The sequence below is a fragment of the Cetorhinus maximus genome, chromosome 8 (assembly GCF_964194155.1).
Source record: "Cetorhinus maximus chromosome 8, sCetMax3.hap1.1, whole genome shotgun sequence".
NCBI lineage: Eukaryota > Metazoa > Chordata > Chondrichthyes > Lamniformes > Cetorhinidae > Cetorhinus > Cetorhinus maximus.
In genome coordinates, this window is record NC_135886.1 from 7195061 (window position 1) to 7214351 (window position 19291).

Consider the following 19291-nt stretch of genomic DNA (forward strand, 5'->3'; position numbering starts at 1 on the left):
ACTAACTACAACCTAAATTAATGACTTGAATGACGGGACTGAATGTATGGTTTCTCAATTTGCTGATGACACAAAGATAGGTAGGAAAGTAAGTTTTGAAGAGGACATAAGTCTGCAAAGGGATATAGATAGGTTAAGTGAGCAGGCAAAAACTTGGCAGATGGAGTATAATGTGGGAAAATGTGAACTTGTCCACTTTGGCAGGGAGAATAAAAAAGCAGCATACAGTTTAAATTGGGAGAGATTGCCGAACTCTTGAGGTACAGCGGGATCTGGGTGTCCTGGTATGTGAATCATGCAAAGTTAGTATGCGGGTACAGCAAGTGATTAGGATGGCAAATGGAATGTTGTTGCTTATTACAAGGGAAATTTAATATAAAAGGAAGGATGTTTTACTACAGTTCCATAAGGTATTGGTGAGGCCACATCTAGACTACAGTGCACAGTTTTGGTCTTCGTAGTTAAGAAATGTCATAATTGCATTAGAAGCAGTTCAGAGAAGGTTCGCTCAACTGATTCCCGGAATGAGGGGGTTATCCTATGAGGAAAGGTTGGGCTGGCACCCAATGAAGTTTAGAGAAAGAGATAATCTTATTGAATCATACAAGATCCTGAGGAGACTTGACAGGCTGGATGGTTAAAGGACATATCCCCCTTGCGGGAGAGACTAGAACTAAGGGACACAGTTTAAAAATAAGGGGTCTCCCATTTAAGACGGAGATGAGAATTTTTTTTCTTTCAGTGGGTCGGGAGTCTGTGGAACTCTCTTCACCAGAGAGCAGTGGAAGCAGGGTCATTGAATATTTTTTAGGCTGAAAGGTTATCCGTGGGTAGGCAGGAAAGTAGAGTTGAGGCCACAATTAGATTGGCCATGATCTTATTGAATGGCAGATCAGGCTTGAGGGGCCGAATGGCTTACTCTTGCTCCTGACTTGTATGTTCATGTGTTCTTCTCTGTTCAATTTGCAAGATCAAAACACAACAAATGGGGTCTCTGTAATTGGCCAGGATCATGGATCAGATTCCCGATTATAATCTCACGGCTGCTGAAAAATAAATGTCTGTGGATAGAGGGTGAGTGCAGGGTTTGGCTCAGCTGGGTTATCTCCCAAAGTCAAGCGGCCTGCCAATGCTCACTTCCCATGCGCATGCATGCAGAATAGTTTTCTGCATGAGTTGAGAGGATCACATTGTATATCGTTCCACAGGCAATCTGACTCATCAACCTGAGAGAAAGCAGGACAGAAACTTGAAAATAAAAAGGTGAACACACTGAGCTATATATACTAACAACAACTTTAAATAAATACATCACAGCATATTGAATTAATTATTTGGATGAATTGTTTTTGATGAATTTGCTGCAATTTTGATGGCTCAGGCATATTTGAGCACAATATTATTTTTCCTTATTTCCCCAAAGTGTATGCATATACAGGCATGCACGCGCACACACACACACACACACACACAAACACACACACAAAACAGCAATATTTGGACAACGAGATTGGCCTTGTGCGGAGCAGTGTATCACATTCCAAAGCATCTGCAGGAAAATGCACTGCACAAAACAGTCAAAGCTCCATTGCTGCACCTACCCAATCTCCCTTGCAGGAACTTCTTGCTTTCAGTGTGCCTCTAAAGCAGAGGTTAGATGTTGTATGGCGGATCCGAATCTGAGCTTTGACAGCGTGACCGCAGTAAGGACTCTGTTCAATACAGCTGGTTCAGGTCATTACACTACAACATTTGAGTTGCCAACAAGTTTTTTTTGTTCCAGCCCTTGTTTTGATCACATTTGCGCTGGTCATTCAGAAATCTGATCTACCCATTAGAATTGTATATTAAAAAAAACTGGCGGGGGAGGGGGGGTGGGGAGGAGAAGAGGTGGTGCGGGGCTGCTTAAGCAACAACGTAAAATCCATCAATTTTTTAAAATTCAGATCATTTAATCAACCGTTTACATCCCATGGCTCACTCCGATAGATTAGAGAGTTAAAACAAGTGAAGGGGCAGTGCAGTGCAGTTCCAGTGTAATCAGAATCACTGGGCAGTATAATCACAAGAAATGACAAGTATCACCAAAGAAATAGAGGGCTTCCTTAAAATAATTCTACAGCCCTTTAAAATTTGATCTCTCGCACATTAGCTCTGCACATTCCCACAACACTGTACTGAGTGGCCGGCCTGGATTATGCGTTTACATGTTCATTGTGCTGGAGTAGGACGTAAACCAACAACCTTCTGACTCAGAGGCGGGAGTGCAATGGTTGAACACTAGCACAGCACTACTGTGAAACCATTACCACACTTTGGTGAGCAAAGTTCAACCAAACAATTGGCTGAGGTACATTGGCACTGCAATTAATCAGAGAGCGCGTCACTGCTGTAAAGGTGGAAAATGTTAATTTTTAAAAAAAATTAAAGTGCATGTCAGCATATTTGAGGCTGCATGAGATGCCAGATTGATTTTGAGGCATTTTACATGCTTCAAACAAAAAACTTTAAAAGCAAATAAAGAGTTAAAAGAAATAGTCTCCTGAAGGAAGGAATCATAGCTGATCCTCCTCACTAACTGACTGCCACATCAGCACACAAGGCAGGGAAAGTCAGTCGAAGCAACACGGAATCCTCACTGTAAGCAGTCTGTTTTATCAGACCCATATGGGAACCTTCTACTTCAGATCTCAAATGTTTTCTCAACAAATCCAACCAAAGCTTTTGTTATTCTTTGGAGCTTAAGATGGATTGTGCTCCAATAATGAAGAGCTTGAAAAGATTTAGCTGCCACCCCCATCTCCCTAATGCTTTTCTACTTTTTGTTCCCCTTCACAGGTTGGCACACATCACACCCCAGAGTAAAGATCATGAGAGGGGCCTGGCCAGAACCCAGCTAAACGTTGCTTAAAAACCGACAGGCAGAAGCTGAGCACACGCAGGATCCGCTCACCCTCTGATTTCACTTAATGTCCAACATATTCGAGCCCCAAGTTCAGTTTAAATAAAGACAAGAAAGAACTTACACTTACATATCATTCATGGCCCGAAGACATCCCAAAGCACTTCACAACCAATGAAGTGCTTTTGAAGTGAGATGATGCAGGAAACAAAGCAGCCAATTTGTACACAGCAAAGTTCCCCCAAACAGCAATGTTATAATAACAAAACAAAAACAAAAATACCTGGAAAAACTCAGCAGGTCTGGCAGCATCTGTGGAGAGGAGCACAGTTAACATTTCAAGTCCCCTTTCCGATTTTTCCCCCTCCTTTTTGTTTTATCCAATAATTTATTTAGATTTTTCTTTTCCCACCTATTTCCATTATTTTTAAATGTATTTCCATCCATTGTTTTATCTCTACCTTTTAGTCTTTTTCGATTCCTTCACCCCACCCCACCCCCACTAGGGCTATCTGTACCTTGCTCGTCCTGCTTTCTACCCTTAATTAGCACATTCCTTTAGATAATATCACCACTTTCAACACCTCTTTGTCCTTCTGTCTATGACATCTTTTGGCAATCTCCACCTATCACTGGCCCTCTATCCAGCTCTACTTGTCACCCCACCCGCCACCCGCCCCCCCCACCCACCTTTAAACCAGTTTATATTTCACCCCTTTTCTATTTGTCCTTAGTTCTGTTGAAGAATCATGTGGACTCGAAAAGTTAACTGTGTTCCTCTCCACAGATGCTGCCAGACCTGCTGAGTTTTTCCAGGTATTTTTGTTTTTGTTTTGGATTTCCAGCATCCGCAGTTTTTTGCTTTTATTATAGCAATGTTATAATAACCAGATAATCTGTTTTAGTGACACTGATTGGAAAATGAAATGGCAATGGTGCTAACAGATGATCTGCTGCAGTTTATTTTTCAGCTTTTAACATTTACAAAGGTTGAGAGTTCAAATCCCACTTCAGGACTTGAGCAAAAATATCAAACTGATATTCCAGTTCAGTATGGAGGAGGTGCTGCACAGTCCAAGATGCCTTCTTTCAGATGAGATGTTAAATCGAGGCCCCAATTCCCCTCTCAGGTGGGCATAAAGATCCCAAGGCACGATGTCAAAGGAGAGCAAGGATTTGTCCCTGGTATCCTGGCCAATATTTCTCTTTCAACCAGTATCAGTAAAAAAAAGATTATTTAACCATTATGACGTGACAATACAACTGTGACTACTGAAGAAGGTGGTGGTGTGGTGGAATTGTCACTGGACTAGTCACCGAGGGTAATGCTCTGGGGAGCTCGGTTCTAATCTCACCATAGCAGTTGGTGGAATTTGAATTCTACCAATAAAAACCTGGAATTAAACAAACAGTCTCATTGTCGATTGTCATAGAAACTAGGAGCAGGAGTAGGCCATTCGGCCCTTCAAGCCTGCTCCGCCATTCAATATGATCATGGCTGATTCTCTATCTCAACGCCATATTCCCACTTTCTCTCCATACCCGTTGATGCCCCTATTTTCCAAAAAATTATCAATTTCTTTCCTGAATATACTTAGTGACCCGGCCTCCACAGCCTTTTGTGGTAGAGAATTCCACAGGTTGACCGCCCTCTTAGTGAAAAAATATTTCTTCATCTCAGTCCTAAATGGCCTGCCCTGTATCCTAAGACTGTGGCCCCTGGTTCTAGACTCCACAACCAGGGGAAACATCCTCCCCCATCTAGTCTGTCTAGCCCTGTTAGAATTATATACATTTCAATAGAATCCCCTCTCGTTCTTCTAAACTCTAGTGAATACAGGCCCAGTCGAACCAATCTCTCCTCATACAACAGTCCTGCCATCCCGGTATCAGCCTAGTGAACCTTTGCTATGCTTCCTCTATGGCAAGTATATCCTTTCTTAGGTAGGGAGACCAAAACTGCACGCAGTACTCCAGGTGTGGTCTCACCGAGGTCTTGTATAACTGCAGTAAGGCATCCCTATTTCTGAACTCAAATCCTCTTGCAATGAAGGCCAACATACCATTTGCCTTCCTAATTGCTTGCTGCACCTGCCTGTTTACTTTCATTGACTGGTGTTCAAGGACACCCAGATTCCTTTGTACATCCACATTTCCCAATGTATCACCATTTAAATAATACTCTGCCTTTCTGTTTTTCACACCAGTGTATAACTTCACATTTATCCACATTATACTGCATCTGACATGTGTTTGCCCACAAGCACTTGTCTAAATCGCCCTGAAACCTCCTTGCATCCTCCTCACAACCCCACCCAGTTTTGCTTCATCAGCAAACTTAGAAATATTGCATTTGGTTCCCTCATCCAAGTTATTTATATACATCGTGAATAGCTGGGGCCCAAGCACTGAACCCTGTGGTACACCACTAATCACCACCTGCCACCCGGAAAATCGCCCATTTATTCACACTCTCTGTTTCTGGTCTGTCAACCAATTCTCAGTCCATGCCAGTATGTTATCCCCGATCCCATGTGCTTTAATTTTGCCCACTAGCCTCTTATGTGAGACCTTATCAAAAGCCTTCTTGAAATCTAATACACCACATCCACTGGTTCTCCCTTATCTATTCTACTAGTTACATCCTCAAAAACTCCAATAGTTTAGTTAAGCACGATTTCCCCTTGATAAACCCATGCTGACTTTGTCTAATTCCATTAATGCTATCCAAGTGTTCTGTTACCACGTCTTTTATAATAGACTCTAGCATTTTCCCCACTACTGATGTTAGGCTAACTGGTCTGTAATTCTCTGTTTTTTCTCTCCCTCCTTTTTTAAATAGTGGGGTTACATTTGCCACCCTCCAATCTGTAGGAACTGCTCCAGAGTCTATAGAATTTTGGAAGATGACCACCAATGCATCCAATATTTGCAGGGCCACTTCCTTTAGTACTCTGAGATGCAGATTATCTGGCCCTGGGGATTTTTTAGCCTGTCTGCCTCTCAGGTGAATATACGAGTTCCCATGGCATTATTCCAAGATGATCTTGGGAGTTCTCCACTTTTCAATTAAAGCTGCTAAATCAGATTACCTCACTCCGTTGTGTAAATTGGTTAATGCATTTTGCTACACTTCAAGTGACTATGTTTCAAAAGCACTTCAATGGCTGCAAATGCGCTGCAAAATCCAGGGATCATGAAAGGTGTCACATAAATACAAGTTCCTGCTTGTTAATGAAGGAGTCAAATACATGAACAGGCACAAAGCTTCAGTCAAACCAATAAAACCTATCCCGTATGAACAATTAAATATTTAAATCAATACGTTACCTTGCCCTATCCATCCTCAAATCAACAGAGCACAATTTCAAATATTTGAGAACAATCATCTGATCATTATGTGCGTGCAGTTTAAGGCCAGAGGCATAGAGATAAAGCAATGGACAGGATTAAGAAAGAGAACAAAGAAAAACTCCAAGGCGAGACTCTCCAGCTGGGAGAGGAAGAACTGTGCCCACTTGCCAAACCCAGGTTTGGGACCTTCAAAGCCCAAGGTTTTGAGCAAACTGGGTTCATCTGGAACAGACTGAAAGTATGAAGTGATGTGGATTATACCATCATAATCCAACACTCAAAAATATTAGGTCACGCCCCATTTTGGACGTTTGATAGAGGTATTCAAAATCATGAAGAGTCTGGGCAGATTAGATAGGGAGAAACTGTTCCCATTGGTAGAAGGATCGATAACGAGAGGACGCAGGCTGAAGGTAATTGGCAAAAGAGGAAATGGCGACATGAGGAAAATTTTTTTGTTTACACACAGCAAGTGGTTAGAATCTGGAATGCACTGCCCCAGACTGGGGTGGAGGCAGGTTCAATCATGGCATTCCAAAGGGCATTGGATCATTATCTGAAAAGGAAAACCATGCAGGACTACGGGGGAAAGGCACGGGAGTGTTACTAGGTGAATTGTTGTTGCAGAGAGCTGGTAGAAGCCTGATGGGCTGAATGGCCCCCTTCTGTGCTCCTACTATTCTATGATATTTCCAGAGCTGTGGCTACTAGGCGACAGTTCTATCAAAATTGCAATTCATTTAAAAGTGCAAAAAAATGACCTACTGTTAAACAGCTTCAACTTGCAATTGTTTTATGTTACAATGAGAAGGTATTTAGTTCATGCATGCAGCAACTAAAACATTAATGGCACTCATTTGAGCCCCGGAGGCAGAGTGAAGCGGTGAACAAAGCACTTTGCTATGGTAAAGATAAAAAGGAGGGAAGTTCCCTCAGACTTGTCTGGTGGAAACATTTGCAGTCAGCTCCAAAGTATTCCTGGGAAGGATGTGAGGTCAGTTACCTACTTTATTGGACCAGCAATGGAGTATGGGCTGGGGGACAGGTGGAAATAATCAACTTATTAATATATTGAAGATGTTATTTTGGTGTGCACTTCTGATCTGCAAAACCTTAATTCCGGTCATTGTGTTTTTTTGTCACACTTTTATGTTAACATTTTCCATTACAACTCCTATGTCAGTATTTCCAATGAGAAGTCTGTGCAAACCTGTCATGCTGTAATTACACCCTCCAACCAGTAGTGGTGCTTTATGGCCTGTTCTGTATCTCCCAGCTCTAAACTTAACATTGCAGGCTCCAACCAACTCTACTCTGCTTCCCCAAGCCACTGCAAGATTTGCTAGTTAATGATAAACATCATTAAATCTGAACTAGTATAAAGAAACAAGGCTACGAAGGGAGGACTGAACTCTCTCTCCATTCTATGGCCTCTAACCCTATTTCATCAGAGGACTATGCTCGATCTTGATTTTTTAAAGTGCAATGCAGCAAGAAATCAATCAATCCTTTGTTAAAATAAGAAATTGGACAACCGTTATGTGGTTAACACTTCTGCCCCATACAGGAATCTGACACTTATTCTAAACAGAAAACAGTTGTTTGGAATAATGCCACAGGGTTTCAATATCTTCAGCCAGAAGCCAAAAAGTCTTTAATAAGGCCTTGCTCCCACCAGAAATTCTCAGCGTTTTTATGACAAATTTACAAAATCATATACTTTGTTCTACTTCACAACAGAAGATCTTTTCAACCAAATGTTTTCACTAGTTTTGGGGGTATTGGAAGAATACAATGATTCTCTCCCTGCGCACTGGGCGTGGGACACAAACCCTTTTTGTGTGGCGTGTGTTCTCTAGCTGTGCAATACACTGTTAATTTTCCAAAGAATTATGCTCATAAATAAAAAAGTACTTTTTTTGGGTGCCAGAATTTTGCCATAAAGGTTTTACAAGCACAGCGGAAGAGCATTAGCCAGGGACAGCAATGTAATTCTAACCAGAATACACAGCATAAAATGGAAATAATAATGCTCTAATAATAGTGGAGATAAAATGATAAACAGCAAGCGGGAATTCTTCCTCACTCAGCTATAGCATGCAATTTAAAACAATCCTACCGAGTACAGCTTCCGTCCCACCAGTCTCACTTGCAGTATCAAGAAGTACTGCCTAATTGGAGATACGTTCAGTTGAGACTATAAACTGTTAAATGCCAGCATGGTTCAGTAGTGGAAATTTTGCTCAGTCAGAAGGTTGAGTCTTTGAGTTCCACTCCATTCGGGCACATAATATGCACAATGAATTATTCCTCCTTGACCTCTCGATAGTATCCTCAATTTCCCAATCCTCCTTCAAAACCTCTCCAATGCCCTCGCTGGGTTTTACTCTGGCTGTTTGAGCATACAGACAGCATTCCTTCAATGGCTTCTTTTCTCTCTTCTGCACTGTCACCTCGAGAAGCCAGCAAGGATCCCTCCTTTGCTGCCTCCTTCATCATCTTCAGTCTGTCTCTTGGTGGCATTATTCACAGACAAGGAGTAAACTTCCACACGTACACTGCACCCAGCTCTACCTCTCCTTCTCCATCTTAGCCAATCCATTGGGATCGAGGATATCTTGCTTCCTCGCCAGTTCGATGGGTTCTGAAATGACTGATAAGTCCAGTGCACGATCTGCAGGCTCTGCCACATGTGGGGCAGGTGGTGCTTGAAGGGTTGGGTAGATGGGCTGTCTGGAAGTTTGTACACACCCTCTGATACCTTGACTTCGCCACTGCACGTTCATGACAAAATCGCTCAATGTGCTCGGTGCCTTTCCAAATGAGCCTTCTCCATTTTGGTTACTCACAAGCCAGGGTCTCCCATGAGTCATTGGGAACGTTTGACCACTTCAGGGATACTTTGAGGATACCCCTAAAGCATTTCTGCTGTCCTCCTTGGAGATTCACACCGCGACTGAGCTCCAAATAGAGCAATTACTTCACAAGTCTAGTGTCAGGCATACAAATGACATGTTCTGCCCAGCAGAATTGGTTTTGAGTGATTAGCATGTCAGTGCTGGGCAAGTTGGCCCGGGAGAGGATGCTGCTGTTGGACCACCTTTCTTGCCACCGATTTTGATCTACCTCTCCACCACTTTTCTCAACTCCTCCACTGTCTCTGCTGTCAGACTGCTTTTCCATCACCTAGTCTTCCTACTTCTAAACACTATGACCAAAGCCATTGTCTTCAATCCCTGCCACAAATTCTGTACCCTTGCCACTAATTCCATCTCCTTCCCTGACCACTGTTTTAGCCTGAATCAGATTATTTATAATCTCAAATCTTCCTGATTTGCGGATCTCAGACCCTCTCTGTCTCAAAGATCATCTCTAACATTGCTCATCCCCATTCCTACCTCAGCCCATCTGCTGCCAAAACCTTCATCCAAACCTTTACTTCAAGACTCAATTAATCCAATGCTCTGTGACAGCCTCCATTTTCACTCTGACATCCAAGGAGAGCAAATCTGGAACACGTCTGGCTTAGCCATCCATCTCCTCCACACCTCACTCTCCTCTGCCAAAATGGCCTCTTATTGTCCAATCATTGCATGTGCAATGATAACCCTAGGCTTATTTTCTATACTACCAACTGTTTTTTTAAACTTCTCTCCCTTGCCCTCCACCCTTATTCGTAATGACATTGTTCTGTTCAGCATCCATAAACTTCAGTTCATCCATAACTCTTGTTGGCCATGTCCTATTACGCATTAAGTCACATTCATCCATCACCCTCGTGTTTAGATGCCTCCATGGCCATGTCTCTCCTTATCTCTGCAGCCTCCTCCAGTCCTACAGCACCCTGCACTCTCCATTCCTCTCACTCTTGCTGCTGCCTCTTGCACATCAACTGTCTTGTTTTGTTGCACTGTTGGCTGTCAGGCCTTCAACGATCTAGGTCCCACCCGCTGAAATCCTCTACCTCTGAACCTCTTACTCTACCTTTAGGACCATCCTTAAAAACCATCTCTGCCAAGCTTTTAGTCATACCTCTTAACTTTCTTACTTTGGCTCGATGAATCAGCTTCTCTTATGCCTCTACACAAAAGGTGCTGTATAAATGTAAATATTGTTGTTGTTTTAAGTCCCCCTTTCTTCATTCCCTCTGATGGATTTCTCATTATGGCATTGACTCCCCTTCCTTTATTTGAGCTACTCAAAGGAAATTATACAGTGCATTGTTCTTTTACATAGAATATAGAGCACAGAAAAAAGGCCACTTGGGCTCCACAAGTGTCTGAATTGTGGCATAGTGGTATTGTCACTGGGCTAGTGTTCTAGAGATCCAGGGTAATGCTCTGGGGACCAGAATCCCACCATGGCTGATGGTGAAATTTGAATTCAATAAAAATCTGGAATTAAAAGTCTGATGATGACCATGAAACCATTGCTGATTGTTGTAAAAACTCATCTGGTTGACTAATGTCCTTTAGGGAAGGAAATCTGCTGTCCTTACCTGGTCTGGCCTACATGTGACTCCAGTCCCACAGCAACATGCTGATTTGCTTTTGTATTTAAGCATGAACAATAAATGCATATACTTGAATATACTTGAAAAAGCACATATTAAAATATGGAACTAGTAGGAATTTTGAGACATATATCAGACAAATTCTTTGCAAGCACTGTGGCTTAGTTCTTGATCAAGCTTGATGTGTTTGTCCTACCTGTAAGATGACACTATCTGGCTGGATGAAATTGCAGGCAGTCAATGTGGTGAGGATGGTTCGTTGGCAGGATGGCCATAGCCCAAGCAGCTTTCTACCACATGACAGCACACTGGGAACAAAGCAAGGAAAACAATGTTAATAAGGTGAAAACCATGTACAATAAAAATAAAGAATTGCATTTATAAGGGGCCTTTCACAACCTCAGAGACACCTAATGCACTTTACAGCCAATTAAGTGCTTTTTAAAAAAATTGTTTGGTCACTGCTGTCATTTGGCATCAGCCATGGCTTAGTGGTTGCACTCTTGCCTCTATGAAGCTCAAGTCCCATCCCAGGAACAAAATCTAGGTTGACACTCTCATTGCAGTACTGGGGGAGTGGGCAACTTTAAACTGAGGCCCTGTTTGCTCCCTCAGATGAATATAAAGGATCCAAGGGAACCATTTGAAGAGGAAATGGGAGTTCTTCCTGGTGCCCATATGACCATCACGAAAATATATTATATTCCATTCTCACCTTGCTGGCTATGGGAGCTTGCTGTGTGCAAATTGACTGTTGTATATCTTGCAATAAAACAGTGACCATACTTCATTTAAAAAATATCATCGGCTGAAAGAGTTTGGGGTGTTCTGAAGCTGTGAAGATGCTGTACAAATTTAAGTCTTTCTTATCCAGAAAAATCTAGATTTTTCTTTCCTCTACCCACTGTGCTACCCATGTCCCTTCCTTCTTCCCCATAAGCGGTTTCCTCAAATCCCCATACTAAAACCAAAAGGGCCTGATGAGCTTGTTGTGGACCAACCCCCCACCCTCCACTCCATCCTTCAAACTGCCTCATCTCAGTAGATTGGGGTCGGAGCGGGGGAGGGGGTGTGCAGTTGGTGGTGAGGCAGAGATTGAAAGGGACAAATACCTTAAAATTATTCAATGTAAAAAGAATGAAATTCAATTGCTTTTGCCTTTCAGAAGCCCAATATGTTTTTGATTATTAAAATCTTTATGGTTTCTAATAAGGCTTACATGGCTCTAGGAAACAGAAGCATTTATGTGTACTGTGTAAAAAGAGATCATTCAGCCCATTATGTCTATGCCAACTGGTTTCAAGTACAATCCAAAACTGACCCCATTGTTCTATACTCTCTCCATAGCCTTGTATTTTTCTTGGTTTCAAATTTTTACCACAAAAGGTGCAATGGTCTCTGCCTCAGTTACTTTTTGCAGCAAAACCCTCTAAGCTCAAACAACCTCTAAGCTCAAACAACCTCCATTTAATAAAATTCTTGCACTGTCTGTGACAATCTTAAAATTGATGAACTGGCGGAAATATTTACTGAAACAATACCACTCATATACCTTTTCTAAAAAAGGAAAAGAGGTTTCTCTGCTCCAGTGTAAACAGTTCCAGTGTCCAAAATTTCTGATCCCGACTATAGTTCTCCATCTCTGCAACATCCTGGTGAATGTATACTGCACCTTCTCTATGGCCTTAATGCCCTTTCCATTAGGGTGCTGCCTCAAAGGCACAAGTAACCGTGTGGATACTTAGCGGATCAGAACACTGATGCTACACCACAAAAATTTGGAGAATGGGTTAAATAGGAACCAGAACCAAAACAAAGTTAGGACTTAACTTGAAGGAAGTTTGACTGTTCTCAGCCCTGATTAAATGATGTAGTTTAAGGACAGGAAACAATATTATCAGTGGAGTTGATATACATTGAATTGCAAGAATAAAGCAGGGAAGTGAAAACACACAAGTCAAATAGCATTTGAAAGAGGAATGATAGGTTCATCTTTCAAATTGAAGCTTGCACTCAGTGAAGGGGTGCCAATGGAAACATCAGCCCATCTTTTCTCTTTCATATATGGGCTGGTATGTTGCGAAGTTTTGATTGTTATTCATATTCCCAGGATTTTTTCCTCATCTCTCCGTGATGCACAATAGCCAGACCCCTTCACCGAGCAGTAAAGGAATGGGAAAGGACAGGCTGCTGTGCCAAGTCCTCAATCAATATTATCTGCAGTCAGTTTAGCTGCAGGGAGACACAGCCAAGTTGTCACAGAAGTGATGTTTCTGGAAAATAAAACCACTCCACTGGTTGCTGAGCTATTACTGCCATAGAAACCACCGACATCCCTTATCTGACCCCCCTACCCCACCCCATCAGTAAAAAAAGAAATTATGAAGGTCACAAACTAATATATCAAGAACCCAGCTCTACTCCATAAACAGCAGATTAACTGATAGCCTTGCAGAGTACCGACTCCAATCCAACAGAAGAGGGCACCTTTAGGCAAGGCCAGTCTGAGGACAGGGACTGAGTGTACGTGGGGTAAGCATTTTGAAGTGAAGTTTTTACAAGAAGGGTTAAAGTCCTTCTTCGCTAGCCGCAAACATCCCTGGTGAAATATATTTACCTAATCTCGTATTGTATTACGAGCAGCTGTGGGTCCAATCCATGAAAAAGAAAACTGCCCAAGGTTTCAAGCAAATTGGAAACATCATTCAATAATAGAATGAGGCACGGTGATGATGCAAAGTACTGAACTTTGTTCTACATCTGATCTTTTGTCATCAATACCTGTCTTCACGTTGGGTGCAAAGGTGGAAAATATTTCACCTGCAGTGAAATTGCCTCACCAATAAAACTGGCCAAGCAAATATAATTTTTTTTAAAAAAAAAGTTGCATTCACTGAAATTCTGGACATCTCTAACTTCCTTCAAAGACAGCAGAGCCCCTTTATCTCACTCATATCTTTACCAAAGTCTTGTTCAATATTTGTGTAACCCTCTAGCGACCATTTGGCTTACATTTCTTTCTCAGCAGCTTTATGCAACACAGCTGTTATTTTGGCCTCAGACTGTGAACTGAGGTGTGGTTTGGATGTGCAATATCCAGTTCAGCAAGGAACGTTCCAGGAATGATCCATGGTGGTTTAATATACCCTGTTCTGCAGTATCTGGTATGAGATATTAATCTATGGTCACTGCAACCAGAGTCAGAAACATCTGGTTGCTAAAAGTAGATGACTTGTTTACCGGAAACAACTTTTAAATTATAAGCTCAGCTGTGTCAGCTTTAATAGAAAAATGTTAAATTGCATTGTTTTAAATCAAAGATAGAAACAGGAACCTCATGTGAGCACCACAATTGGTCTTAATGCACCCCTGGAGTAAACTGTTGCCAGGGTTCCTGCCCCCGACTATATATCACGGATTCTTACTGCAAGATGTATCTGTGTGGGCAGCAATGAGTATTCTCAAGAACTTGCTTCCTAAAGCTCTATGCTCTGTTAGTTACACCTTCCAGGCTTATTTCCTGACTGTACTTTTGGAAAATTCTTGGATCACCATTCTTCAGGTAAAAAGCCCCTGGGATCTTTTACTGTGCTAAAAGCAGTAAATCAGTGTGAGAACATAGGATCTGGCTCAGCTGTAATGCCCTCCATGGCCAAACAGTCTTGCGCGCACTCGCTCATTCTCACCCATGGAGAAAGCTCACTTGAAGAACGGCCAGTGCCAATGGAACAGAACCCCAGTGTAAGTGAGCACTTTTAAGAAGTGGAGCGAGAAAATTGGTATTGACAGAAACTGTTGAAACATCTTTTGAAGATGTGACAAGCAAAGTGGATAATGGGGATCCTGTAGATGTAGTATATCTGGACTTCCAGAAGGCCTTTGATAAGGTGCCGCACAAAAGATTAATACACAAGATAAGATCACACGGAGTTAAGAGTAATATATTAGCTTGGATAGAGGATTGGCTAACCAACAGAAAGCAGAGAGTCGGGATAAATGGGTCTTTTTCTGGATGGCAAGCTGTAACTAGTGGGGTGCAACAGGGTTCGGCCCTTGGGCCCCAACTATTTACAATCTATATTAATGACTTGGATTCAGGGAAAGTAGGTACTGTAGCTAAATTTGCAGATGACATCAAAATAGGTCAGAAAGTAAGTTGCAATGAAGAAATTTACAAATGGATATGGACAGGTTAGGTGAATGGGCCAAAATTTGGCAGATGGAGTTTAATGTGGATAACTGTAAGGCTATCCATTTTGGTCGGAAGAATAAAAAGGCGACTTATTATTTAAATGGAGAGAAACTTCAGAATGCTTCAGTGCAGAGGGATCTGGGTGTCCTCGTGCATGAATCGCTGAAAGCTAGTATCTAGGTACAGCAGGTAATAAGGAAGGCAAATGGAATTTTGGCATTTATTGCTAAAGGAATAAAGTATAAAAATAGGGAAGTGTTGTTGCAACTGTATAAGGCATTGGTGAGACCGCATCTGGAGTACTGTGCACAGTTTTGGTCCCCTTACTTGAGGAAGGATGTAGATGCATTGGAGGCGGTTCAGAGGAGGGTCACTAGATTGATTCCAGAGATGTGGAGCTTGTCTTATGAGTTTAGGCCTATACTCGCTAGAGTTTAGAAAGATGAGAGGATATCTAATTGAGGTATATAAGATGCTAAAGGGGATAGACAAAGTAGACGTGGAGCAGATGTTTCCTGTGGGGCATTCTAGAAGGAGAGGCCATGGTTTTAGGCTAAGGGGTGGTAGATTTAAATCAGAGGTGAGGAGGAATTACTTTTCTCAAAGGGTTGTGAATCTGTGGAATTCACTACCTCAGAGTGCAGTGGATGCCGGGACGCTGAATAAATTTAAGGAGGAGATAGACAGATTTTTAATTAGTAACGGGTTGAAATGTTATGGAGAGAGGGCGGGAAATTGGAGTTGAGGCTGAAATGAGATCAGCCATGATCGTATTGAGTGGCTGGGCAGGCTCGGGGGGCTGAATTGCCTACTCCTAGTTCTTACGTTAAGTTCTTATGTTCTTTTGAGCCCAGTGTTTTGTGCCAGGTGCAGAGCAGTGATACACAACCAAAATACAAATGCCAAAAAAGTTGGAAAATCTCTCTAGACTAAAAATCTTATGCTGGCATGTTCTTCCTGTTCACAAAACTTTACTTCCTAATTTTTTGTCATTTTTATCTCATTATAAATTCCTATTTCCACATTTATAATGGCAATTGCCTATGTAAACTATTCATAGTGTAGCTACAAACTCTGGCTAGTGTTGGTCCTGTATTGTGTCAGTTTTGCATTTTCTAGTTCCCTGAGCCTATTTAAAGCCTTCCATCTATGCGATCAGGCTCCATTATCATTTACCCTTTAATCCTGCTTTACCTGATGGCTACACTTGGTCCTGACTCCCATATACAATGTCACAATTGATTGAATAGTGAACCATTCATCATTTTTATTACCAAAAGTAATTCCCAATCCTGCACATGTAAAAACAGCTGCAGGGTACCCCCAAGATTGCTCTTTTCACACAGGGTGCTTTTTCTTTATTGTATCTGATCATAAGCTACTGTGAGGAACACAAGCATTAAATACTGTCCTTGTAGATTACAAAAGCAACGCCATTAGATACATAAGATGAAAAGAATTAAATTTGAGAAGTAAAAATATCCAACAGTGTTTCTATGCTACTTCTGCTTAGTACTAGGTACATCTGGACAATCAGTCATACGTGAATAGCTTGCACTCCCTTGGGGTCACTCAGTCACGTGGGTGACCAGTCAATACACCCTAAGGGTTGGGAAGCTGCTCAATTTAATGTACATAGTTTGCCTCTCAGTCCCTTGACATATCAAGAGAGATGACAGATCTTTTATGCTGTGTCTTATATAGTGCAGCCAAAGACACGCCTGCAGCCTTACAAGTTATGCCCAACATAAATGATCTGTGATCCTTCCAGAACAGTTTATAAGCTCCACCATTGACAAGTAACTCTGCAGGGTTGATCATAGGCCAGAAATGTTCCGAGGTCTGTCGCACAAGCACGTGGCAAGTGTCAGGATCACTCCAGCAATGTTGTAGGCTTGGTGAGTCAGTCAAAAATGCCATGTATCAGCACTGTAGCAGGTTATTAGCAAGTAGCTGTTTTGTAAATACATAAAGCAATATGTTGAATAATGTCAGTGAAAATATAGATTACACCCATAGAAGAATGCAGTCGTGCTCAAAATCCTGCAACTCTCTCCAGCACAACACTGTGGGTGTACCTACACCACATGGACTGCTGTTCATAACAGCTCACCACCATCTTCTCAAGGGCATTTAGGGATGGGCAATAAATGCTGGCAGAGTCAGCGACACCTACACCCCATAAATGAATTTTTAAAAATTCATCTATGAGCGCTGAACCTGACGTTAAATTGCAGCTCGTTTATTCGCCCGCCCCCACCCCCCTTTCTACTGACCTGCACGGAGACCTTTAAGTACAACCCTGGTTTATTTAACATCAAGAACTTACTGCCTGAAGTTGAAGAGGGGCATGGTCACCCATCCCATTGCTTCCGCCGTGCGCCGCTGTTTGCTGCCTTCAGATGAGCTCCCAGGAGCAGGGACAGGAAACGCATACAGTGTCAGTGTCAAGAGGGTCTCTCGAGGCAGCTGATTAATATTAATGGGAAAACAGATGCTGGAAGAGACAGAGGAACACAAAATGAAAAGAAAGCTCAAGTAATCATTTTCAACACTTCTGGCTTGCTTGGCCAGTAACAGGGTGGACGGGAGGAGGGCTGAGTAGGGTAGCCAGGCTGGGGGAATGGCTAAGAGTGGAATAACTGTATGGGATGGGTGTGGAAGGTGAATAGCAGAGCAACTGCAAAATGCTTTATACTGGTGTTAATGCCACTGACTCCTGCTACACAGATGGCAGTAGGCTCCAGAGTGAACATTACCAGATTTTTCACAAGTCACACATGAAGGGCAGTCGCTTTGGATGAGGTATTGGGAGAGATTTTAATGTCCATGGTGTGCACTACAAAACAATTCAGGGAAGGAGATAGAAATAATAAAGCTAAAAGTCTGAATTGGACAGGTTCATAGAATGTACAGCCATTCAGTCCAACTGCTTCATGCAGGTATTTATGCTCCATAGATTGATTTAGTTTTTGTAAATATACTTTTATACGTAGGAGAACAAAGCCTCATTTACTCACTTCTGGTCCCATATAAGGAGATGGAAGAGGTACTTGTAGACGTGAGCTTTCTTGGTCTGCAGTTGACCGCACAGCTCCTTCCCACCATGACTGAGACCACACGACAAATAAAAATCTTCATAACTGATGGAGCCAAAAGAAGGAGGGAAAAAAAAAGTTTATTTTAAGTCCCATTGACAATATCACCCTCGATCTCCATTCAGCTCCAAGTTTCACTGAGCTCTTATGTATAAGATTTTTGATCAACCACCTTACTTATCTTCTTTCTGAGTAGCCTGCACCCCGACCTAGTCAAATAGCGGAAGATGCTCTCAAGGTGCATTTGAATATGAGAAATTCGCTTGATTCAGTCACCTCTGCTTTGTACCCCTCTTAGTTTGAAACATAATAAAAATATAAGAAATAGGAGAAGTAAGCCATTTGACCCTTCAAGCCTGCTCCTCATTCATTAAGATCATGGTTGAACTGCTACATCAATGTCATCTTCCTGCACTATCACAATATCCTTAGCATCCAAAATCCTGTCAATCCCTATCATGAATGTGCTCAGTGATTGAGCAAACAGAGCCCTAGAGGTAGAGAATTCTAAAGATACACAACCTTTTGAAGAAATTTCTCATCTCAGTCCTGAATGACATGCCCCTTATTCTGAGATATAACCCCTGGTTCTAGATTGCCCAGCCACGAATAAACAGCATCTACCCTGTCAAGTCCCTTAACAATTTTATGTGCTTTAATGAGATCAGCTCTCATTCTTTTAAATTCTAAGGACCTAGTCTACTCAAGTCTCTCCTTCCAGGACAATTCCCACACCCCAGGAATCAGTCTGGTGAACCTACATTAACTCCCTCTAAGGAGAGCACATCCTTACTCAAACTAGACTAAAACTGTGCACTAAAACTGTGAAGACCAAAGACCATAACTGTAAAGATGACACAGTACAAATGAAGCACTAATTTTTTTTCCAGACAAAGTGTTGCAGAAATTGGGAACACTCTCTCCCTCAAAAGGCTGGGGGGGCAATTGGAGTTTTCATGACCAAGATAGGTAGATTTCTTTTGTTAGGTAAGAGCATCAAGGATTATGGAGCAAAGGCAGGAAAGAAAGAATTGAGGTGCAAATCAGCCATGATCAAATCGAATAGTGGAGCAAGGTCAGTGGGGCTGAATGGCCTACTCCTGTTCTAGGTTCCAAACTTAGACCTCTACACCAGATAGTACACCACATCACAACCAGTCTCTTCCATTGCCTAATTAGCCATTATTCACTCCATTCAGGACATTTGTGCTCCCTGCAAGGCTTAGAAACAC

The 19291-nt window shown here is 42.0% G+C and overlaps 1 protein-coding gene across 1 annotated transcript in view; it reads right to left on the bottom strand.

The window, feature by feature from the left end:
* pik3c2b (phosphatidylinositol-4-phosphate 3-kinase, catalytic subunit type 2 beta) overlaps window positions 1-19291 on the bottom strand; it is a 164918-nt gene that overhangs the window by 72511 nt on the left and 73116 nt on the right. Inside the window, exons 12-14 of the mRNA XM_078546393.1 lie at window positions 17982-18104; window positions 17291-17458; window positions 10966-11077 (exon numbers count right to left, since the gene is read on the bottom strand). Of these exons, the coding sequence (XP_078402519.1) occupies window positions 10966-11077; window positions 17291-17458; window positions 17982-18104 (403 nt within the window). The remainder of the gene's footprint in view (window positions 1-10965; window positions 11078-17290; window positions 17459-17981; window positions 18105-19291) is intronic.